The sequence below is a fragment of the Vombatus ursinus genome, unplaced genomic scaffold, assembly GCF_900497805.2.
Source record: "Vombatus ursinus unplaced genomic scaffold, bare-nosed wombat genome assembly UNPS02014859.1, whole genome shotgun sequence".
Lineage (NCBI taxonomy): Eukaryota > Metazoa > Chordata > Mammalia > Diprotodontia > Vombatidae > Vombatus > Vombatus ursinus.
In genome coordinates, this window is record NW_020954637.1 from 1,192,880 (window position 1) to 1,213,241 (window position 20,362).

Below are 20,362 nucleotides of genomic sequence, written 5' to 3' on the forward strand. Positions count from 1 at the left end.
CAGTGCTCTATCCAAATGCACCACCTAGCTGTCCCTTTCATGAGTTTTACTGAACTGCCTTTCTCTTTCTCTCTGTCTCTCTCTCTGTCTCTGTCTCTATCTGTGTGTGCGTGTCTGTCTCTCTCTTTCTCTCTGTCTCTGTCTCTCTGCCTGTCTCTGTGTCTCCTATCTGTCTCTCTGTCTACCTCTGTCTCTTTCTCTGTCTGTCTGCCTCTCTTTTATTCTTTGTGGCAAGGTTGTCTGAGCCTGCCATGGCTTAGATTTTAAGGGGTGGGTAAAGGAAGGGGAGAAGGAGATATCTGTTTAGAATGGAAGATGATCTAATAGCAAAAGACATCAATAAAAATGGATATTTTTAAAAAGCAAGGGTGTTGTGAGAAGATGAATGGAAAAGCATGTAGCATGGTCACTATTAGTACTCTGATCCCTCCCCTCAGGTACGAGTAGGGGACATGGAGATCCATCGGCTAGAACACAGAAGCCAGGAGGAGCAGAAGGAGGAGAGGCAGCAGAGTCTGCATATGTCCTCTTCCACCCAAAGAAGAACCTTCCACACAAGGTGAGGGATGTGAGTGGGGGCAACAGCCCCAAAGCTGGGTTGACTGAAGGCTGCATTTCCAGAAACATGGGGGCTGAGAGTCCCACTGGGACCACACGGGGTGTTACTGTGGTCAGTACTGGGTCCCACATTTTAGGATGGAAACTGGCAACCTGGAGAGTGTCCAGAAGAGAGTGACCAGATGGTGAAAGGGCTGCGACCACCACATCATGAAAGGATCCCTCTGGAGATGAAGAAACTTGGAGCATTTGTTTAAGCTAAAGAACAAATAACCTGGAAAGGAAAGGAAGGCATAGGATACAATTGTCTTCACGTTATTTGCTGTGTGGGAGAGGGATTGGTTAGCTTTGTTCTTCTTGGTTCCAGGGGGCACAACTTGTCGTAACGGATGGAAGTTAAAAAGGGATGGAAAGACTTCCCAGTGGTGAAGGCTGCCCCAAGGGGGATGGGCTGCCTCGGGAGACACTGGGTTCCTCCTCCTTGGAGGTCTTGAAACACTTCAAGCCAAGCTAACCAACCTGTCAGCCATATTAGAGAGAGGGCTCTCTACAACAGTGGCCTTAGGTTTGCCAAGACAGCCTCTGAGATTGCTTCTGATTCTGTCATGGTCTGTGCCTGTGGTGGGGGTCTGAGTGGGACTGGCAGGGCTTTGGGAGAACAAAGGACTGGGAGGTGACAGGGAAGTTCTCCTTCATTCTGTCACCATCTCCCTGGAGTGGGCCATCCCATGATTCCTCCACTTGCGCCTTGTCGGTGGGCTTCCCCATCCTTCTCGTGTGCTGGGAGCTATGGAGGGCTACAGAGCTAGAAGGAGGCAGATCCCCTGCCCTCAGAGAGCCCCCAGTCTTGTGGAGGTAGATACAGTCCCTCCTCTGGGATACTCCTTTCCCTCAAGCACTGGGGTTGGGAGGGAAGGGAGGACAGATGATTTCAGGAAGCAAACCAGCCTTTTCTCTGTCTTGGGAGTGGGAAGGAGATAGAGGCGGCAGGATAACAGAATTTAGACCAGAAAGGGACTTAGAGATAATCTAGTCCATTTGGATTCCCAGGAAAATGTCTCCAGCACCACTTGTACCAGCCCTCCGTCTCCCTACCCTCAGCTCTATTCATCCGCTTCTTTTTTACTCTCCCCAGTGAGGAAGAGGAACAGTTTAGCTCCCTGGATTATTCTCTGGCAGCTGCCCTGGCCCTGACTGCTATGGAGACATCATGGTGAGCTGCGTGAACTTTCCAGAGAATCATGGCCCGGGAAAGGGCCTTGGTCTACCTGCTTTCTCACTAAAGCACTGTGCTCCTGGCAGTGCTGAGGGATCATTACTAAGAGTTTCATAGAAATTCCTGGGGATGGTGGGGAGGAGAGAGGAGAGAGAGGAATAAAATGATTCACACATATTTTATAGACAGAGAAATCAAAGCATTGTCAGTGATCATCCTGAGATCTACTGATCAGTCAGCTGAACGTACTCGTATAGTAAAGAAAAAGAGATGAGGACTAAGAATCTGACAGAATGATGTCAGCTTGAAGAGGTGCCTTAGAGCATAAACTTTTAGAAAGGACCTTAGAACATAAAGAATCAGAGCTGAAAAGGCCTTCAAGCTTAGAATCTTAGAGCTAAAAGGCCCCCTAGAACACAGAATGTCAGAGCTAGGAAGGGCCTGAGAACATACAGAATCAAAGCTGGAGGAGCCCTTAGGATACAGGAAGTCAGAGCTGGGAGGGCCCTTAGAACACAGAATGTCAGGGCAGGGAGGGTCTTAGAACACAGGATGTCAGGGCAAGGAGAGACCTTAGAACACAGGATGTTAGAGCTGGGAGAGCCCTTAGGACACAGAATACCAGAGCTGGGAGGGCCCTTAGAACACAGATTATCAGAGCTGGGAGGGCTCTTAGGACACAGAATGCTAGAGCTGAGAGGGGCCTTAGAACCCAGGATGTCAGGGCAGGGAGGGACCTTAGAACACAGGATGTCAGGGCAGGGAGGGGCCTTAGAACACAGGATGTTAGAGTTGGGAGGGCACTTAGGACACAGAATGTCAGAGCTTTGAGGGGACTTTGAACACAGAATGTCAGAGCTGGGAGGAGCCTTAGAACGCAGAATGTCAGGGCAAGGAGGGCTCTTAGAACACAGGATGTTAGAGGTGGGAGGGCCCTTAGGACACAGAATGCCAGACCTGGGAGGGCCCTTAGAACCCAGAATTTCAGGACTGGGAGGGCCCTTAGAACCCAGAATGTCAAGTAGTCCAGCATCTCCTTTTTAAAGGTGAGAAAACTGAGGCCCAGAGGAGGTAATGACTCCCCTAAGGTACCACAGGTAGGAGGTGGAAAAGCTAAAACTTGGTCCTCACTCTTGTGATGCCAGATATTGGGCTCTTTCCACTCTACTTTGCAGCAGAGCATGTGGACAGCTGAGGAGGCTGGACTATCCATTGTAAAGGAAGTTCAGGGAAAGAGAAAAAAATCCTTATAAACTGGTGGTCAGGAGAGTCTTGAAGAAGGAAGATGCGAGGAATGAGCTGGGACTTGGCCAATGGGGAGGAACGAGCTAAGTGGACAGGAGCAGAAAGGGCATTGGAGGTGGGAGGAATGAGGTTGACAAATAGGATTATTAGGGTTCCTCCCCCCCATCAACCTCAGAAGCACAGAGATAATGGACCTTTGGGCAGTTTGGGACTGCGGGCAGACCAGATAGCAACATTATATTTAGGATGGAAATATTTGCTACTCCCAGGGAAGTCAAATTGAGGAGTGAGGCCACTGTCCTGGAAGCGGAAAAACGTGGTGAGAAGCGGGTGGGCTTCCAGAATGACTGGGAGAAAACTGAGATTGACATCCTGAATGTCTGCCGCATGCTTCGGGAGAGAGTGGACCGGAAAGCACTATGGAGGAGGGTAAGCAGAAGAACACAGGCTGGAAAGATGGTCCGTGGCTCTGTGGCGCTCAGTCCTGAAAGGCTGGCCATAAAAACTCTGAATTCCTTCATGCCTGGGCCTGGACTATCACCCTCAGAGAGTTAACAGGGCTTGTCAAAGGGTTTGGAGGAGACCTTTCTATTAATTATCTTCTGATCAAAGAAATGGAAACCTCATGTACTAACTTTAACAGTGAGTCGTATTACAGATCTGTGTCATCTTTCTATTTACTATGTATATTTTTGGATCACTTTGCTGTGTACATATTATCTCCCCAGACAGAATGTATACTCCACGCAGACAGGAGCTATTTCTTTCTCGTCTTTGTATCTCCAGCCCCTAAATGACTTGCACATCTGTCTGTTTTATCCAATCTTTCCCAGCATAGGGAGCTTCCAGGGAGAAACTCCCTCCCTCTGCTAGTATAGACTGGCACCTGCTCTGCTACCTAAAGTCTTTTTTTTGGGGGGGGGGGGGCTAGGCAATGGGGTTAAGTGACTTGCCTAGGGTCACACAGCTAGTAAGTGTTAAGTGTCTGAGGCCGGATTTGAACTCAGATTCTCCTGAATCCAGGGCCAGTGCTCTATCCACTGCACCATCTAGCTGCCCATTTAAAGTCTTAACAAAGAGAGGGTAAGAGCCCAAGTCACAAAGCCAGCATGTGTCAGCAACAAGTTTTGAACCCAAGACTTTCAGGCTAACCTTCTATCCACTCTGCCATGCTGTCTCCACATCTGGCATATAGTAGGTGCTTAATAAATGCTTGTTGCTTGATTATATAGCTATATTTCATGTACATAATGTTTGTATGGTCAAGAAATTCCATTTAAGCAAGCAAGCATTTATTAAGTACCTACTTTATAGAAGGCACTGTACTAGGTACTGAGGCTACAAAAAAAAAAGAACCTATCTTCGAGGGGGTTGTATTCTACTTCGGGGAGGAGGGTAGAGAGAAATAATATGTACACAAGGAAATAAACACAAAGTACATACAAGAGAATAGAAAATAATTTCAAGACAGAAAGAGACCTATCCACATTGCATGGAGATCAGGAATGATTTTGTACGGGTGGTTGCACCAGAGCTGAGTATTGGAGAAAGCTAGAGATCCCAACAGCCAGAATCAATGAGCAGAGATTTAAAACTGGAAGGGAGCTCCAAATTCATCTAGTCCAATACTCTCATTTGGCAGATAAGGAAACTGAGGCATAGAGAGTTTAAGGGACTTTCCCAAGGTCACACAAGTGGAAATGATAGAGCCTGGGTTGGTAACCATGTCCTCTGACTGAACAGTCCTTCAAAACCCTCTTTCCACTGCACAATGTTCAATTCCGCTAGTTTCATTCTACCCCATTTCATGTCTTCTCCATGTTGCCCTATAGTTTCTATATCTGTCCTTCCTTGAAATTCCATTACATTCACATACACCCTTTATTCAGCCACTCACCAATTGTTGAGCACACAGTTTGTTCCTAGGGTTTGGTATTTTTGTAATTACAAATAATACAGTTCAGAATACTTTTATAGGGATGGGTCTTTCTTCCTATCACTAATCTCTCTGAGTATAAACATTTCCTTGGGATCTAACACTAGAAATATTTTTGTAGTTTTTGTGGTGTAATTCTATATTCCTTCAAAAAATAGTCTAGCCTGTTTCTGGCTCCACCAGGCAACTTGCCTTTAGTTAATAGCTTTCCTATTAACTCACTATATAGCATTGGGTGAATTACTTCACATTTCTCAGGCTCTGTTTTCTCATCTGTAAATTTAGACAGTTGAATTAGATTGCCTCTCAGGGTCCCTCCATCTCTTTGGAGTTCATGAGCCTGTATGTAGGCAGTGGGGAATCTGGGAAGAGGTTGTCTCTAAGCAGTTCATTCAGAGGTTCATGCCAGTGGTATTTAAGTTGAGAAAAGGAGATGGAAACAGAGTATGACACCTGAGAGGGACCTTAGAACAAGTAATGGGAGAGCTAGAAGGGGTCTTTAGAACATAGAATGTGAGAGCCGAGAGATACCTTAGAACATAGACCATAAATGTTAGAAGGGACCTCAGAATAGAGCATGCAAGAGTTGGGAGAGGCTTCCCAGTCCAATATTCTTTCCACCAAAAGACACTTCCATTCTTTTTAAGAAAGATAGAATAGGAAAGATTCACATGAATTGATGCGAAGTGAAGTGAGCAGAACCAGAAGAATACTATACACAGTAACAGCAACATCATGTGATGATCAATTATGAATGACTTAGCTATTCTCAGAAATATGATGATTCAAGAAAATTCTGAAGGACTTGTAATGAAAAAATGCTATCCACTTCCAGAGAAAGAACTGATGAGGTCTGCATGCAGATCAAAGCATACTTTTTCTTTACTTTCTTTTTCTTGGTTTTTTTTTTTTTGTCTGTGTTTTCTTTCACAACATGACTACCATGGAAATATGTTTTGCATGACTGCACATGTAAAACCTATATCAAATTGCTTACCATTTTAAGGAGGGAGAGGGGAGAGAGGAAAGGAGAGAATTTAGAACTCAAATATTTTTTAAAAGAAAGTTAAAATTTGTTTTTACATGTAATTGGGGGAAATAAAATATTAATTTAAAAAAAAGATGGAGTGAAAGGAGAAAGCATGGGAATGATGAGGGAGGCAGGAGGAAGTGTGCAGATGAAGGGAGGAAGAGGAGATAGTAGAGAAAAGATTGGTGGTGGGGGACCCTGGAGACAATCAATCAATCAATAAACATTTGTAAAGTGCCTACTATGTGCCAGACACTATGCTGAGACATGGCTGTATATAGGAGTGCTGACCATGGTCTGCAGGAGTCACAGGCTTTCTTTCCCACCCACATCTCTAGACAGAGGAGAAGATCCGTGAGGCCAAAGAGTTGAAGGAGCTATGTTCCAGTCGGGGTCCTTACTTCTGGATCCCTCTCCGCTCCCACACCGTCTGGGAAAATGAATCTGTCCTGTTGACCTGCACTGTGTGTGGCTCCCCTCCACCTCAAGTTGTCTGGTAAGTGAAAGTGAATGTGTGTGTGTGTTGGAGCTGGAGGAGGACTGATGCAGAGAGCTCATTTGTCCATGGAAGGAGTTCTAATCCTGTGCTAAGCAACCTTAGGTCAGATGTTCATTCTCTCTGAGCCTCCACTCTAGGTGAAGCAGGAAAGCAAAAGAGTCCCTGGTCTGAAGTTTCCCTGATGCTCCTGAGAGCCCGGCTTCTCATATGGTTGGAAGAGTATGCAATATGGAATGAGAGGACACAGGTTCTAATTGTGACTTTGCTTATTACTACCCCTTGTGAATTTTAACAAGTTCACTTCACCTTTCCCACCTTCAGCTTCTTCCTTTGCAAAATGAGAATGTTGGGCAAGAGGTGGACCCTTCTGGCTCTAAATCTTATATTATGCTCTTATGAATAGCTCAGGGGCCATCACTGCCTTAGATCAAAGCTTCTTAACTATTTTTTGCACTGGATCTCTTTGGAAGTCTCGTGAAGCCTTTGGCCCCCATCTCAGAAGAATGCCTTTAAATCTTTGAAGGAAATGCTAAATTTCAGTTAGAGTTTACTGAAAATAAAGATGGAGGTTTTTCCCACTCAAATTCACAGACCCTCTGGAAACCACCTTCAGACCTCTCAGGGGTCTCTGGGCCCCAGGTTAAAAATCCCTGTTCTAGAAGAACTCAGGTTGAGATGGAATTAGCAATGTAATGCAATGGATAGAAGGCTAAAGTTGGAGTCAGGAATCAGTAGGGGACAGAACTTGGAGTCAGGAAGACCTGAGTTTGAAACTGGCCTCAGATACTTACTGGCTGTGTGACCCTGGGCAAATCTCTTCACCTCTCTGAGCCTCAGTTTCTTCATCTGTAAATGAGAGGGTTAGATTGGGTCTAATTAGGACTCTAAGGTCCCTTCTAACTCTAAATTTATGACCCAGTGGACCTCAGTATCATAACCATAGATCCTGCTTAACCAACTGCTCCAGGACCAGAAATAGAGAAAATCCTTGGGCAGCTGCTGGGTACAAAACTGGCTCCAGGCGTCTGTCCGTAAAGATATTCTTAGCTTTCTCCCTGCCAGCTCTGTGTGGGGCAGAGGGTCATAAAAATGTTATTCTGGAGGGCCCCTCACACAGCTGTTCAGAGCTGAACATCCCCTTTAGGGATGGGGAAGGCTGAGAAGAGAGCAATTTGGAGGAGACAGTGAAGAAGCACTGAATTCGAAGGCAGGGACCTGGGTTCAAATCCCCCCACCTCTGTTCCTCCCTCTACCATGGGAATTTCAACAAATTACTTTCCTTCCCTGGGCTTCAGTTTCCTTATTCACCTCCAAATCTATAGTCCTGTGACCCAGAAGGGTTGGCCATTGAGAATAAATTGATGGGTTCTGATGGTGGGTGGAGTGGGGCTGAGAGTTAACACACTAGACAAGAGGCAAGAAACTATGAAAAGGGAAAGATACATAAAGAGGATTCTCCTCTTGGCTCCATCATTAACATACTATGGAATCCTGGGTAAGTCATTTTACCCATCTGAGCCTCAGTTTCCTCCCAGGTTAAAAAAAGATAATAATAACAATAGCTCCTACTCACAGAGCAGTTTACTAGTTTACAAAGCCCTGTTACATCTATTATCCTATTTCCTTGTCCAGTAGGATAAAATATCATTAGCCCCATTTTCAGTTCAATAAACATTCATTTAATCATTCATTAATTCATTCACTTATTCATCAATATTTCTTAAGCTAGGATTTTGTGCAAGGCACTGGAGCTATGAATACAAAAGAGGAACATTCTTCACCCTTAAGGAATTTACAGCCTATAAGAAGTATGAGAGGTCATGTGTCCTGATGAAAGCTGCACAGCTAATTAGTGGCAGACCTGGCCCTCAAAACCCAGTTCTCTTGTTTCAAAGAGATACCATCAGGGTAGAGTACTGGTTCTCAAACTTTCTGGTCTCAGGACACCTTTTGTGCAGTTGTTTTTTAGTCATGTCTGACTCCTCCTGACCCCATTGGGGTTTTCTTGGCAAAGATACTGGAGTGATTTGCCATTTCCTTCTCCAACTCGTTTTACAGATGAGGAAACTGAGGCAAACAAAATTAAATGACTTGCCCGGGGTCATACAGCTAGTGTCAGAGACTGAATTTAAACTGATATCTTCTGACTCCAGGCCCAGCATTTATCCACTATGTCACCTAGTTGCCCCAGGACCACTTTTACATTATTAAAAATGATTGAGGGCCCCAAAGAGCTTTTGTTTAGATGGGTTATATTTATTGATATTTCCCTTATAAGGAATTAAAACAGAATATTTTAAAATATTTATTAATTAATTAAAAATAACAATTCCATTACATTAACATATGCAACATTTTTTTAATGAAAAATAGCTTTATTTTCCAAAACAAAAAAATTCGTGAGAAGAGAAGCATTGTTTTACATTTTTTTTTTTGCAAATCTCTTCAATATTTGACTTTATAGAAGACAAGTGGATTCCCATATCTGCTTCTCCATTCAATCTGTTGCAATGTTATTTTGGATGAAGTATATAAAGAAAATCCAGCCTCACACAGATAAGGTAGTTGGGAAAGGGGACAAGTATTTTAATAAGCAAACAATGTCTTAGTATTTTTAGGAAAATAGTTTTGAGACCCCTTGAAAGTGTCTCAGGGACACATAAGGGTCTTTGGGTCACACTTTGAAAACCGCTGGTCTTGGAGTCAGGAGGACTCAGGTTCAAAGCCAACTTCAGACACCTGCTAGCTGTATGACTGTGGGTAAGTCACTTATCTTCTCTGTACCTCTGTTTCCTCATTTGTAAAATGGAGGGATTGGACTCCTTGGCCTCCCAGATCTCTTCCAGTTTTAAGTCTTTTTATAGTCTCTTGTCTCTTGTCATAACTCCTGTCTAGTGTGTTAACTCTTAGCCCCTGTCCAGGGTACCACATTGTCTTGTGTCCTGCCCATCTCACAGGGCCATCATGAGGATGAATCACAGAGGTAGAAGAACAGACCAATCCATGCTGAAAAGCAACCCCTCGTATAGCACTCAGGTGGCTTGAAGGCTGGGGAAGGGGAACCCAACAGCTCCCAAGTCAGTCCATTCTATCTCAGGATAGCTCTAATTATTTTTTGGGATATTGGTCCCTCTTGGCCTTGTTCTTCCCCACACTTGGGCTGATGCTCTCACGGGTGGGAGTAAAGAGTGGCGGCACCCATGGCTCAGCTGCCTACATCCCAGAAGCTAAACCTGGCTCCCTCCCAGCTCTGTGGCCATAAGCCAAGGGCGTCTCCTGAAAGCTTATTATGAGAGGGGCTGTTTCTGATGACTCAGTTGCCATAACACATGCAGAAAGATTCCTGGCTCTGGACCAAGATTATGCCCACAGCCAAATGGGAGTGACTCAGGAGCCCCGGAGACGTCTTTGCCAGGTCTGGGCATAGAAGATCACTTTTCCATCTTTGGGCACTATGGGAAGGAAACTAGCCCTGAAAGAGCTTAATGGAAGCTTCAGTAGGTTCCCAGGCAGGGAGATAGGAGAGAGCGCTTCCCATCCTGGTGGTTGCCCCCAACTTTCTAGGGAGCCATGCAGAGACAGCTTAAGGTAATGGTGCCGGGAGACCTAGGGGCTACTCCCAGCTCAGCCATTGCTGAGACAGAGATGTCTATAGATAAGCCACTTTCCCCCTTATCTGTAAAATAAGTGGACAAAATAATTTCTAAGTTCATTTACAACTCTGGGTTCTATGACTATAAGACACTTCCTCTCTCTTGGCTTCAGTTTCTTTGTCTGTAAACTAGGTGTAGCAACCCTGATAGATCATTTATTTGTTCATTCATTTAACCAGCATTTATAAGGCACTTACCAGGTGCACAAGCGCTGTGAGAGAAAAAAAAAGAAAAGATAAAGCACAATTCCTGCCTTTATGGAGCTTACAGTCTAGTGAGGAGATAAGGCTCTCCACCATTAAACCATACTGCTCCTCTAACAATTCATTAGAGAGATACAAACAAAATGCCATAGAAAGTTTAAGGATTACTTTGTTATTGACCTGGGGACAGCAGGGAAGGATTCCTGGAGGTGGTGGCATATAAATCAGTCAGTCAATCTGCATTTAATAAGTCTCTACTATGTACTAGCAGCTAAATGGTGCAATGAATAGAGCAACAGTCCTAGAGTTAGGATGACTCATCTTCCTGAGTTCAAATCCAGCCTCAGACACTTACTAGCTGTGTGACCCTGGGCAAGTCACTTAACCTTGTTTGCCTCAGTTTCTTCATCTATAAAAATGAGCTGGAGAAGGAAATGGCAAACCATGCCAGGATCTTTGCCAAGAAAACCCCAAATGGGGTCACAAAGAATCAGACATGACTAAAAATCTACTGAACAACAACAGCTATGTACCAGGCACTGTGCTAAGCAATGGCAACACAAAGAAAGGGGCGGGGGGGGGAGGTCAGTCCCCTCTCTCAAGGAGCTCACAGTCTAATTGGGGAGACAACATGCAAACAGTTATGTCCAAACAAACTCTAGATAGGATAAAATGAAAATAATCGATAGAAAGAAGGCACCAGTATTAATGGGTATCAGAAAACACTTTTCAATGAAGGTTGGGGATTCAGCAGGTGAAGAGGCCCAGAGGGCATAAGAAACCTGGTAAGAGGATGCATGGAGAGCCAGTAGCAAGTTTTAGGGTCAGAGAACATACCTGTTTGACAGGAGTACAGAATGAATGAAAGAAAGGAGTGGGAGAAGAACTGGAAAAACGAGTGTGGCCCCAAGCCACGGGAAGCCTCAATCGCTAAGCAAAGGAGTCTGAAGTTTGCTTAGTAGCTAGTGGGGAGCTGTTGAAGACTTTTGAGCAGAGGAGTGACATGACACAATTTGTGCTTAACAAAAATTATACTAGCTGTGATATGAAGAATGGACTGGCGGGAGAGAGAGTAGAAATGCGAAGACTCATTGGGAGTCTACTGCAGTCATCATCATCATCATCATCATCCATTTACACAGTACCTTATATTTGCAAAATGCTTTCCATGTATCATCTCATGCAGCCAGTATCAAAGGTGGGATTAGAAACAAGGTCATGTCAGTCCAACGCTATTTATGTCACCGTGTTACTTCTCAAGACTCCCTGGAGCTGATAGAGAAGGTCTGTACTAGGATAGTAGCCATCGGATGGGAAAGAATAGGGGGGATAGGGGGCAGCTAGGTGGCACAGTGGATAGAGTACCGGCCCTGAAGTCAGGATGACCTGAGTTCAAATGTGGCCTCAGACCAAACACTTGACACTTACCAGCTGTGTGACCCTGGGCAAGTCACCTAACCCCAATTGCCTGAAAAAAAAAACAATAGGGGGATAGGAAAGAGAGAAAATAATTTAGAAAATCCTTTAAGGTCTTCTAAGCAACTACCTATTACCTCATTTTAGCCTCACGACACTCCTGTGAGGTAGGAGCCACACAGAATGTCATAGTCATAGGTCTAGAGTTTGAAGGGAACTCAGAAGCCATCTAATCTAATCCACTCATTTTACAGATGAAGAAACTGAGGCTCAGGGAGGTTCAGCAGTTTGCCTGAGGTCACAGAAGTGCGGGGTCAGGAGATCTGTGAACTCGAATGGGACAAAAAAATGACATCTCTATTTCTATTCACCTCTTACTGAAATTTAGCACATCCTTCAATGAGGAATGTTGGCAACAAACCATAGCAGAGTGTTTCACCAGACAATGAAAGACACACGAAAAGTTGAGAATCCCTTCTCTGACTGATGCACCAGGGCTCATTTCACTGCATTATTCAGACTAGCTCTTTACTGGGTATAGTCACCCAGAAGGAAGGATCTGCGCGTGACCCAGGGAGTCAGGCTGGTGCCTCACGCAACACAACTGATCATGCTTAATTTCTCCTCTAACCCTGCCCACCCACAGCTCACAAGGAGAGCAGAGGCGTGAGAAAGGGGAAGGATTTGTATCCTTTGACCCAGGGGTGCCACAAGAACATGTGTCAGACACAGCGGTTTGGTAGTTCTAGAGAGAGGTGTTGGGTAGGAGGCAGTAGCTGAGGAGAGAGGGCAGATGGTCTAGGAATGGCATGGGGCCCCGAGCCAGAGATCAAATCTCAGTTTATGCCTCATGTACTCCTCCCTCCTTTGACACCTTCCCTCCCTTCCCCCCTCCCATCCCTTGTTCTATTAATTCCCCTCTTCTTGAGGTGTCTTGGACAGATGGTTAACAATGAAGCTGTTTTGAAAATCTTGCCCTTGGCTCACCTAGGAAGTTGGGATTTGGATGGCTGGGGAAAAAAAAGTTGTTTGTACCAAAGAAGTAAAGCATGCCTTCCCAGGAGCTTGCTATGCACAGAGCCAGAGAACTTTTTGTCAGGAATGTGGTTTCTCCACACTTTAGATGCCTTTCCAGTTCCCTTATAAAAGAAACCAAGAAATTGAATGTAAACTTTGGAACAGGCTCTGTAGGGAGGTTACCCACAATTTAGGCAAGAATCTCAGTTGTAACTGAAAATTAGTGAGGCCTTGTTATGGGATCTCCAAGTAAACAGAAATGTATTTTTGAAATGTGGTACTTGAATTAAGGAATGTAAAAAATGCTCTTTTTTAAGTATTGCTAACATTTATGGTTTATTCCCACTTCTAGAGAGGTCTCATAACAAAGTAAAATAGTTAACCCTAAAAACTAATCATATAGTGCTATCAAATGATTTACATATCTCTACATATCTCTAATTTTAAAAAATTAACACAAGTCTATTTTCTGTCTTTCCTATCCCCCTAATTTTTTTTTAGGCAGTTGGGGTTAAGTGACTTGCCCAGGGTCACACAGCTAGTAAGTGTCAAGTGTTTGGTCTAAGGCCGGATTTGAACTCAGGTACTCCTGACTTCAGGGCCGGTGCTCTATCCACTGCACCACTTAGCTGCCCCTCCCTCATTTTTTAAAAAGCAAAGAAAAGAAAATTTCCTTGTAAGAAATTTGAACCATCAAGCAAAATAAACTCCCTCAATAGCTATATACAAGAATATGGGCCTCATTCTGCACCCTAAATCTATCTTCTCTTTACAACAGATAGAACATTTCATGATCTGTCCTGGGGATCCTTGATCTTGTACTGGCCAGAGTTCTCATGGCTTTCAAAGGTGTTCATTCTTATGGTCTTAATCCTTGTGTCTCCTGGTTCTGCTCATTTCATTCTTTATCAGTTTATAAAAGTCCTCAAAACCAATCATTTTTATAATATTGATGTTTTAGAATAAATTATTCTCAGTTCACATAAGTCTTCGCACCTCTCTTTGCAATGATCTATTCCCCATTTCTTCCAGCACATTTTTTTTTGTTTAGTCATTTCAGTCGTGTCTGATTCTTTGTGACCCCATTTTGGATTTTCTTGGCAAAGATACTAGAGTGATTTGCCATTTTCTTCTCCAGCTCACTTTACAGATAAGGAAACTGAGGCAAACAGGGTGAAGTGACTTGCCCAGGGTCACACAGCTCTTGTCAGGAAACTGTATTTAAACTCAGATCTTCCCAACTTTAGGCACAGAGCTTTGTGCACTATGGCACCACCTAGCTGCCACTCCAGCACAATAGTATTCCGTTCCATTATAAACCACCATTCACTTATCCAGCCATTCTTCAATTGATGGACATTCTCTTAGTTTCCAGTTTTTTCCCACCACAAAAAAAGAACTGCTAGAATTTGAAGGGGGTTGAGAACAGTAGGAGAAGAGTGAAGCAGGAGGAAGCTAAACCCACAAGTTGTTTTGAGAGACAGGGAACAATCAGACTTTGGTGGTCTGGATATTTATGTATCTGGTGCCTGGAGCTAAATTGTTCTTAGCCACCTGCTAGTAAAAAAAAGTGACACCCTCTAAATTTTACCACCTGAAATAATGCCCTCTGGTCACCACTCTAGTTCCAGTTCTGATAAGCAGCTCAATACATTGGCTTTCTTCCCAGTGGGTTAGGAAGGCATGACCATTTTGGGGAAGGACCAATTCTCCTCTCCTTAGAAATAACAACACACATTTCTAAAGGCATTAAGGTTTACAATGTACTTTCCTCATGACAGCCCCAGAATCAAGAAATGCTAGTATTATTATTCCCATTTTACAGATGAGAAAACTGAGGCTTAGCATAGTTAAGTGAATAGTCCGAGGTCATACAAGCAGTAAATGTCAGTACTGGGCATCCGGCAGAGGTCTTTTGACTCCAAATCTGCAACTGTTACTCTTTCCATTATGCTCCACTGGGACCTCTCCAAATGTCTCCTTCTACCTCTTCCACCCTCACTGTCAAACGTCTTGTTTCCACAGGTACAAAAATGATGTTAGGATTGAGCCTCACCTCTTTCCTGCTGGGAAGTACATCATGAAGAATCATTTTGGATTGCTCACCTTGGAGATCAGGAGGTGATACATCTTTTCTGCCTGTCTCTCTTTTCTCACCAATTCTCTGGGACTTGGGACTTAAAGGAAAACCAAGACCTTTCTTTCAAAGCCTCTTCTTAGCCTGCTCTTAGAAAATCCATCCAGATCAGGGGGTCCCAGGCTGAGTGAAGGAAGCAAAAATAGGGCTCCTGCCTGCAAGGCAATTCTACACTGAGAAATGGGGAACGAACACACATCCGGAGATCTCCGCATGTTTACCCCATGTAGAGTTGTCTCGTTTAATGCCACAAATACATTATATCTAAATTATCGCATCTAAACCATCAGGTCGAGTATATTGTACCTGAAGGTTTTTTTGCCAATGATCTAGTGTTCCAGAGGAATAACTGTAATGTTGTTTCTATGGAAACAATTTTTTCAAGTGAGAGGTATTACTGACAGGTAACAAGGTGACAAAGAACAAAGTTGCAACTAGGATGGGGAAATTGCAATTTTGTCCCCGGATTCTGAAATTTAAAGGTCAATAATAGCTCTTGCAGACCTTCAACCACAGAAATTATAGAAACTTCATGATCTTCTGGGAATATATTCCTTTTCCCCTAGTAGCTACACTCCTATGTGAGTTCCTCTCTAGCCCAGCCCCCAAATAATGGTTTCCTCAGCATTGACCCCATGATGTTCTGGAACAAGCTTCCTCCCCAAGAAAAAGCACCCCAGGTGGGTTCCTGTCCACTTCATCTTTTGGTGCATCTTACCTTTTCCTCCCCCCATGACACTTGACTAGCATAAGAAAATGTTAGTTAAAGCTCTGCCAAATACAAAGAATGAGGAGATCTAGCCTCCAATCTAGAAGAATGTTCAGAGCCTAGTGGGATTGATCAGGGAAGGCTTTCTCAAGAAGCAGTCTTGGGGCAGCTAGGTGGTGCAGTGGATAGAGCACCAACCCTGAAGTCAGGAGGACCTGAGTTCAAATACAGCCTCAGACCAAACTAGGTCTGTGACTTACTAGCTGTGTGACCTTGGGCAAGTCACTTAACCCCAATTGCCTAAAAAGAAGAAGAAGAAGCAATCTTGATCATCCTGTGGAAGAAGCAAGACATGCAGATTGGTGGAATTCAAGGAGGGGGTATTTAGGGTAGGATGTCATAGGGGGCTGGATTCCAAGCCTTGTTCTTCTTGAGTGACCATCGGCAATTCATAATATGCCTCTTGGCCTAAGTTTACTTGTTTGTAAAATGAGGAGATGAGTCAAGAGGATCTCGAAGGCTTGCTGCAGATCAAAGAATCTATGATATTCTAATTCATCCAAAGTCCAGGCCCAGGGTGAGAGATGACGGTGGTGAATTTACATTGGTGAATCCATTTTAGAAATGAAATTAGGCTTTACAGTCCAGGTTCCATTTTCCCTGGAGACCCAAAGGGCAGCAACTGAGATCCCATGCACCTATTACCATCCCCCTCAGTTTTTCCTCCTTTCTAGATGTACAGTGGAGGATTCAGCCACCTACACAGTAATGGTGAAGAATGCCTATGGCCAAGCCTCCTCTTTTGCAAAAGTCCTTGTACAGAGTAAGTCTTTCCCCCACAATGGCCAAATGCTAGCTGAGAACCTTACAGTGCCTGTCTGTCAATAACCAGATGTGGAAATGGACCTGTGGTCAGATATGAGAAAGGACTTTCTTTATAATGCATGCACAGGAATGGGTGGTCTAGATGGGCACAAAACTTCTCTGGGGACTACAGAATATGTTTCTGTTATTGCTCAGTCATGCCCTACTCTTCATGACACCATTTGGGGTTTTCTTGGCAAAGATATTGAAATGGTTTGCTGTTTTCTTCTCCAATGTGCCCCCCATTTTACAGATGAGGAACTGAGGCAAATAGGGGTTAAGTGATTTGCCCAGAGTCACACAGCTAGTAAGTGTCTAAGGCTGGATTTAAATTCAAATCTTCCTGACTCCAGGCCAGGTGCTCTATCCACCACAGCATCTACCAACAGTCATAAGATCACAGAATTTAAGACTAGAAAGAGCCTTAGAGATCAAGTCTAGCCCCTTCATTTTATAGATGAGAAAACTGACACCCAGAGGAGTAAAGGAACTTTCCCAAGGTCACACTGGTAATAAGCAGCAGAGTCACGATCTGAGTTATAGTCCTCAGATTAGAAATCTGTGTGCCTTCCTCTACACCATGCTGAGTTCCCTCCTGCAGAACAGATTTGGTGGCAAGGGAATGGGACCCTCCCTACTTTATGAATACATGACAGTCCCTGGCAAAGTCCATAAGAGAAGTAGGTTCACCAGTCCCTATAGATTCACTTCAAGGCTAGAGAAAGATGGTGATAGGGCAGCTAGGTGGCCTAGTGGATAGACCACTGGCCCTGGAGTCAGGAGAATCTGAGTTCAAATCTGGCCTCAGACACTTACTAGCTGTATGACCCTGGACAAGTTATTTAATTCCAATTGCCTGCAAAAGAAGGAAGGAAAGAAAGAAGGAAGGAAGGAAGGAAGGGACCCTAGACTAGTTGTTTAAAAAAACTTGAACTTAGTAGATTTCAGAAGGTGTGAGTTCATACTAACTTACTGTGTGCCCTTGGGCAGCTAGCTGACCTCTCTGGACCTCAGCTTCTCCATCTATAAAATGAGGAACGTGGATTAGGTGATCCCCGCTAACATTCTTCCAGCTGTAACATTCTATGTTCTAATGTTCCTCCTGGATTTCACTTTCTATGTTCTGTTCACTCTCAGCTCTGGCGTTCTATGTTCTAAGGACCCTTCTGTCTCTGACATTCTACATCCTAAGGTCCCTCATTCCTCTAACCTTTTATGTTCTAAGATTCTTCCCTTCCCTGCCTCCCCCCCCCTCCCCCGGAGGTAGCCACAGCTGAGCACTTAAGTGCCCTCAGTGGAACATTCACCTCTAGTCAACTAAATGGAAAAAACAATCACCCCAGATGATGGATCTGCTCCTGTCATCACCCTGGCCCCAGGGTGGGTGTCCTTGGGTAAGAGACTATTTCCTCATACCATCCAAAGGCTTTTCCTGTTTTCCGTCTGCTGTCCTGTGTCCTAGCTAGAAGCTTGAGCAGCTAAGGGTCCTGATTGCCAACCCCAGCTCCTGACCCCATAGGAATCTGGGATTGTAGTCTACTCAGAGCCCTGATCTTCTTTGTTGGTTTTGCAGAATACCTGGGAAAAGAGTCTGGCTTCGATTCGGAGATATTTAAAAGTAAGGATGGGGATGAGGGTGGAGGAAAGAGTAGAGGATAGGAATGGGGAGGGGAGGGGCAATCAAGTATAGTTATGGACACCTTTGTCATAAAGTTTGAGATTTCCCATTCAGCTGCCTCCAATTAGGATTTTCTTATCTATTTGTAACTTGGCTGGTAGAAATCTTATAGGCTGGCTTCTCACTGATACCCAGCATGCTTCAAGGCTGCTCAAACAAACCAAAGGAGGGGGTGGTGGTGGTAAATCACCTCTTACTAAGTGTTAGATTCAATTCAACAATTCGTCAAATGTTTGCCCAAGCATCTGCTAAGTGCCAGGCCCTATGCTCAAGTCTGGAAATACAAAAATAAAAGCAACATCATGCGTACCCTTACAAAGCTTATCATCTATTAATTTGGTCTGTAGAACATTTCAAACGAAATGATTACAATCTCCTGGGGTAGGGGGAGATAGGACAATTTACCCAGAAATTGGCATTTGAATTATCAGTGGCCTGGACAAGGGCAGTTTAGACCCCCCTGTAGTAGCCCGGCCACTGGTCTGGCCCATCCTCTGGGAGAGGCCTAAGGGTTTGTGTTGTCTCTCCAGGATCTCTGCTTGGCCCAGATGTCGAGTTCACATCTGTTCTGCAGCCTGTTTTTGCCAGGGAGAAGGAGCCCTTCATCTTGGCCTGTACTTTCACTCAAGATGTGCCTGATGGCCAGAGAAATATCCAGTGGTTCAGAGATGGTATGTACTTATTGCAGTCCCCTGTACTTCCCTGAGCCCATCCTGGAGCCATCCCCAGAATACTGCCCCCCTCCCTGTCTTCCCGGGGAGATGCAATCCCTGCCCTCAGGGAGTAGGAAAAAGAAAGCCCCTTCCCTCAGGGAGCTCCAATCTGATGGGCCGATGGAAGGAGACTTCCCAAATTCTCTGAGTCCAATAAAAACCAAGCAATTACAGGACACAAGTAAAGGACCTGCAGGGTCAGTCATGGAGTGCTTCCTGACACCAGATTTCAGAATAATAGTTGAGAATTATAGCTAAAGTTTGCAAAGAACTTTACATGTATTGGCTCATTTGCTCCTCTCCCAACCATCCTGTGAAGTCAGTGCTCTAATTATTAGTATCCCCATTTTATAGTGAAGAACGTAAGGCTAGGAGAGGTTGTGGCTGAGCTAATGGCCACAGAGATGGTGTCGAAGGTGGGATGTGAGCCCAGGTCTTCCTGCAGGGTAATACAGTGGGAAGAATGATGGATTTAGTTCAAATTTGATTTCTGGTATGTGGGCCCTTAAGCAAGTTGCTTTACCTCTCTGAGCCTCAGTTTCCTCATCTGTAAAATGACGGATTGGTCAAGCTGACCTCTAATGCCCTTTAGGCTCTAAATGATGGTTCAGTGATCCCATGACTCTAGGTTCCACATTCTTTCCACCACACTACTACTGCCGCCTCTTCTTCTACTGTAAAGGATTCTAGTCACAGGAATTGGGGGAAAGGTGGCCGGGGCAGCATTTGCTGACTTCCTTAAATCCTGCTCTCTAGTTCTCCAGTGTGACCTTGGGCCCAGTCATTTCAGGGTCCCAGATCAGTTTGCTCACCCAAACTATTGAGACAAACCTTCAGCCCTGCCTTGGGAGGAGCCCAGAGCTTCTTTGGAGAGGGGGCTAATCATTAGTACTGACTGCCTTCCCTAGCAGAGCCTCAGCGAAGCAGTCTGGACCAAAGGAAGAATGAGTTTCCCTTTCCTTTGAACGCTCCTCTCCCCCAATCTACCCTGAAGCCCCAAGGACAAGGAGAAGGGCCATTTGCTCCCCCCTCTAAGCTCTTGAGCCCAGAAAGCCAGCACCTGTCTTTTAGGGGCATGGCCCCTGAGGAGCCCTCAGAAGCAGCTGGAAAAACAAGGCCTGGGATATTTTCAGGAACACAGAGGGCAGCCAGGACACTGGATGCTGAGCTAAGGAATGCAGGCTGGATTATACAGGGGTGAGTGTAGGGAGATGCAGATCAGGGATTGGGAAGGGGGTAGATTGGACAGGTAGAGAATAATAATGACCATAAAGAAAGGACATAGGCAAGAGCCAGATTGGATTCATGAGCCTCAGCCCTCCTCACTGAGCTTCTAACCCCTCACCCAGCCTCCATCTCTCCCATCTCTCATTGAGCCCTATCTCCTGCCAGAATCCTTGGCCCTCTCATGGGGGACCCATCCCTTTAATGGGCTGATATCTCCCCACCAAACTTCTATCACTTCATTGAACTCCTCAGTCTCTCATT

At 44.7% G+C, this 20,362-nt stretch overlaps 1 protein-coding gene across 1 annotated transcript in view; it reads left to right on the top strand.

Annotated features, from left to right (window-relative positions):
- The first annotated feature begins 452 nt into the window (after positions 1-452).
- Positions 453-20,362, top strand: part of MYOM3 (myomesin 3) — a 75,505-nt gene continuing 55,595 nt past the window's right edge. Inside the window, exons 1-8 of the mRNA XM_027841443.1 lie at positions 453-559; positions 1,694-1,771; positions 3,289-3,448; positions 6,324-6,481; positions 14,799-14,894; positions 16,354-16,442; positions 18,057-18,101; positions 18,692-18,832. Of these exons, the coding sequence (XP_027697244.1) occupies positions 453-559; positions 1,694-1,771; positions 3,289-3,448; positions 6,324-6,481; positions 14,799-14,894; positions 16,354-16,442; positions 18,057-18,101; positions 18,692-18,832 (874 nt within the window). The remainder of the gene's footprint in view (positions 560-1,693; positions 1,772-3,288; positions 3,449-6,323; positions 6,482-14,798; positions 14,895-16,353; positions 16,443-18,056; positions 18,102-18,691; positions 18,833-20,362) is intronic.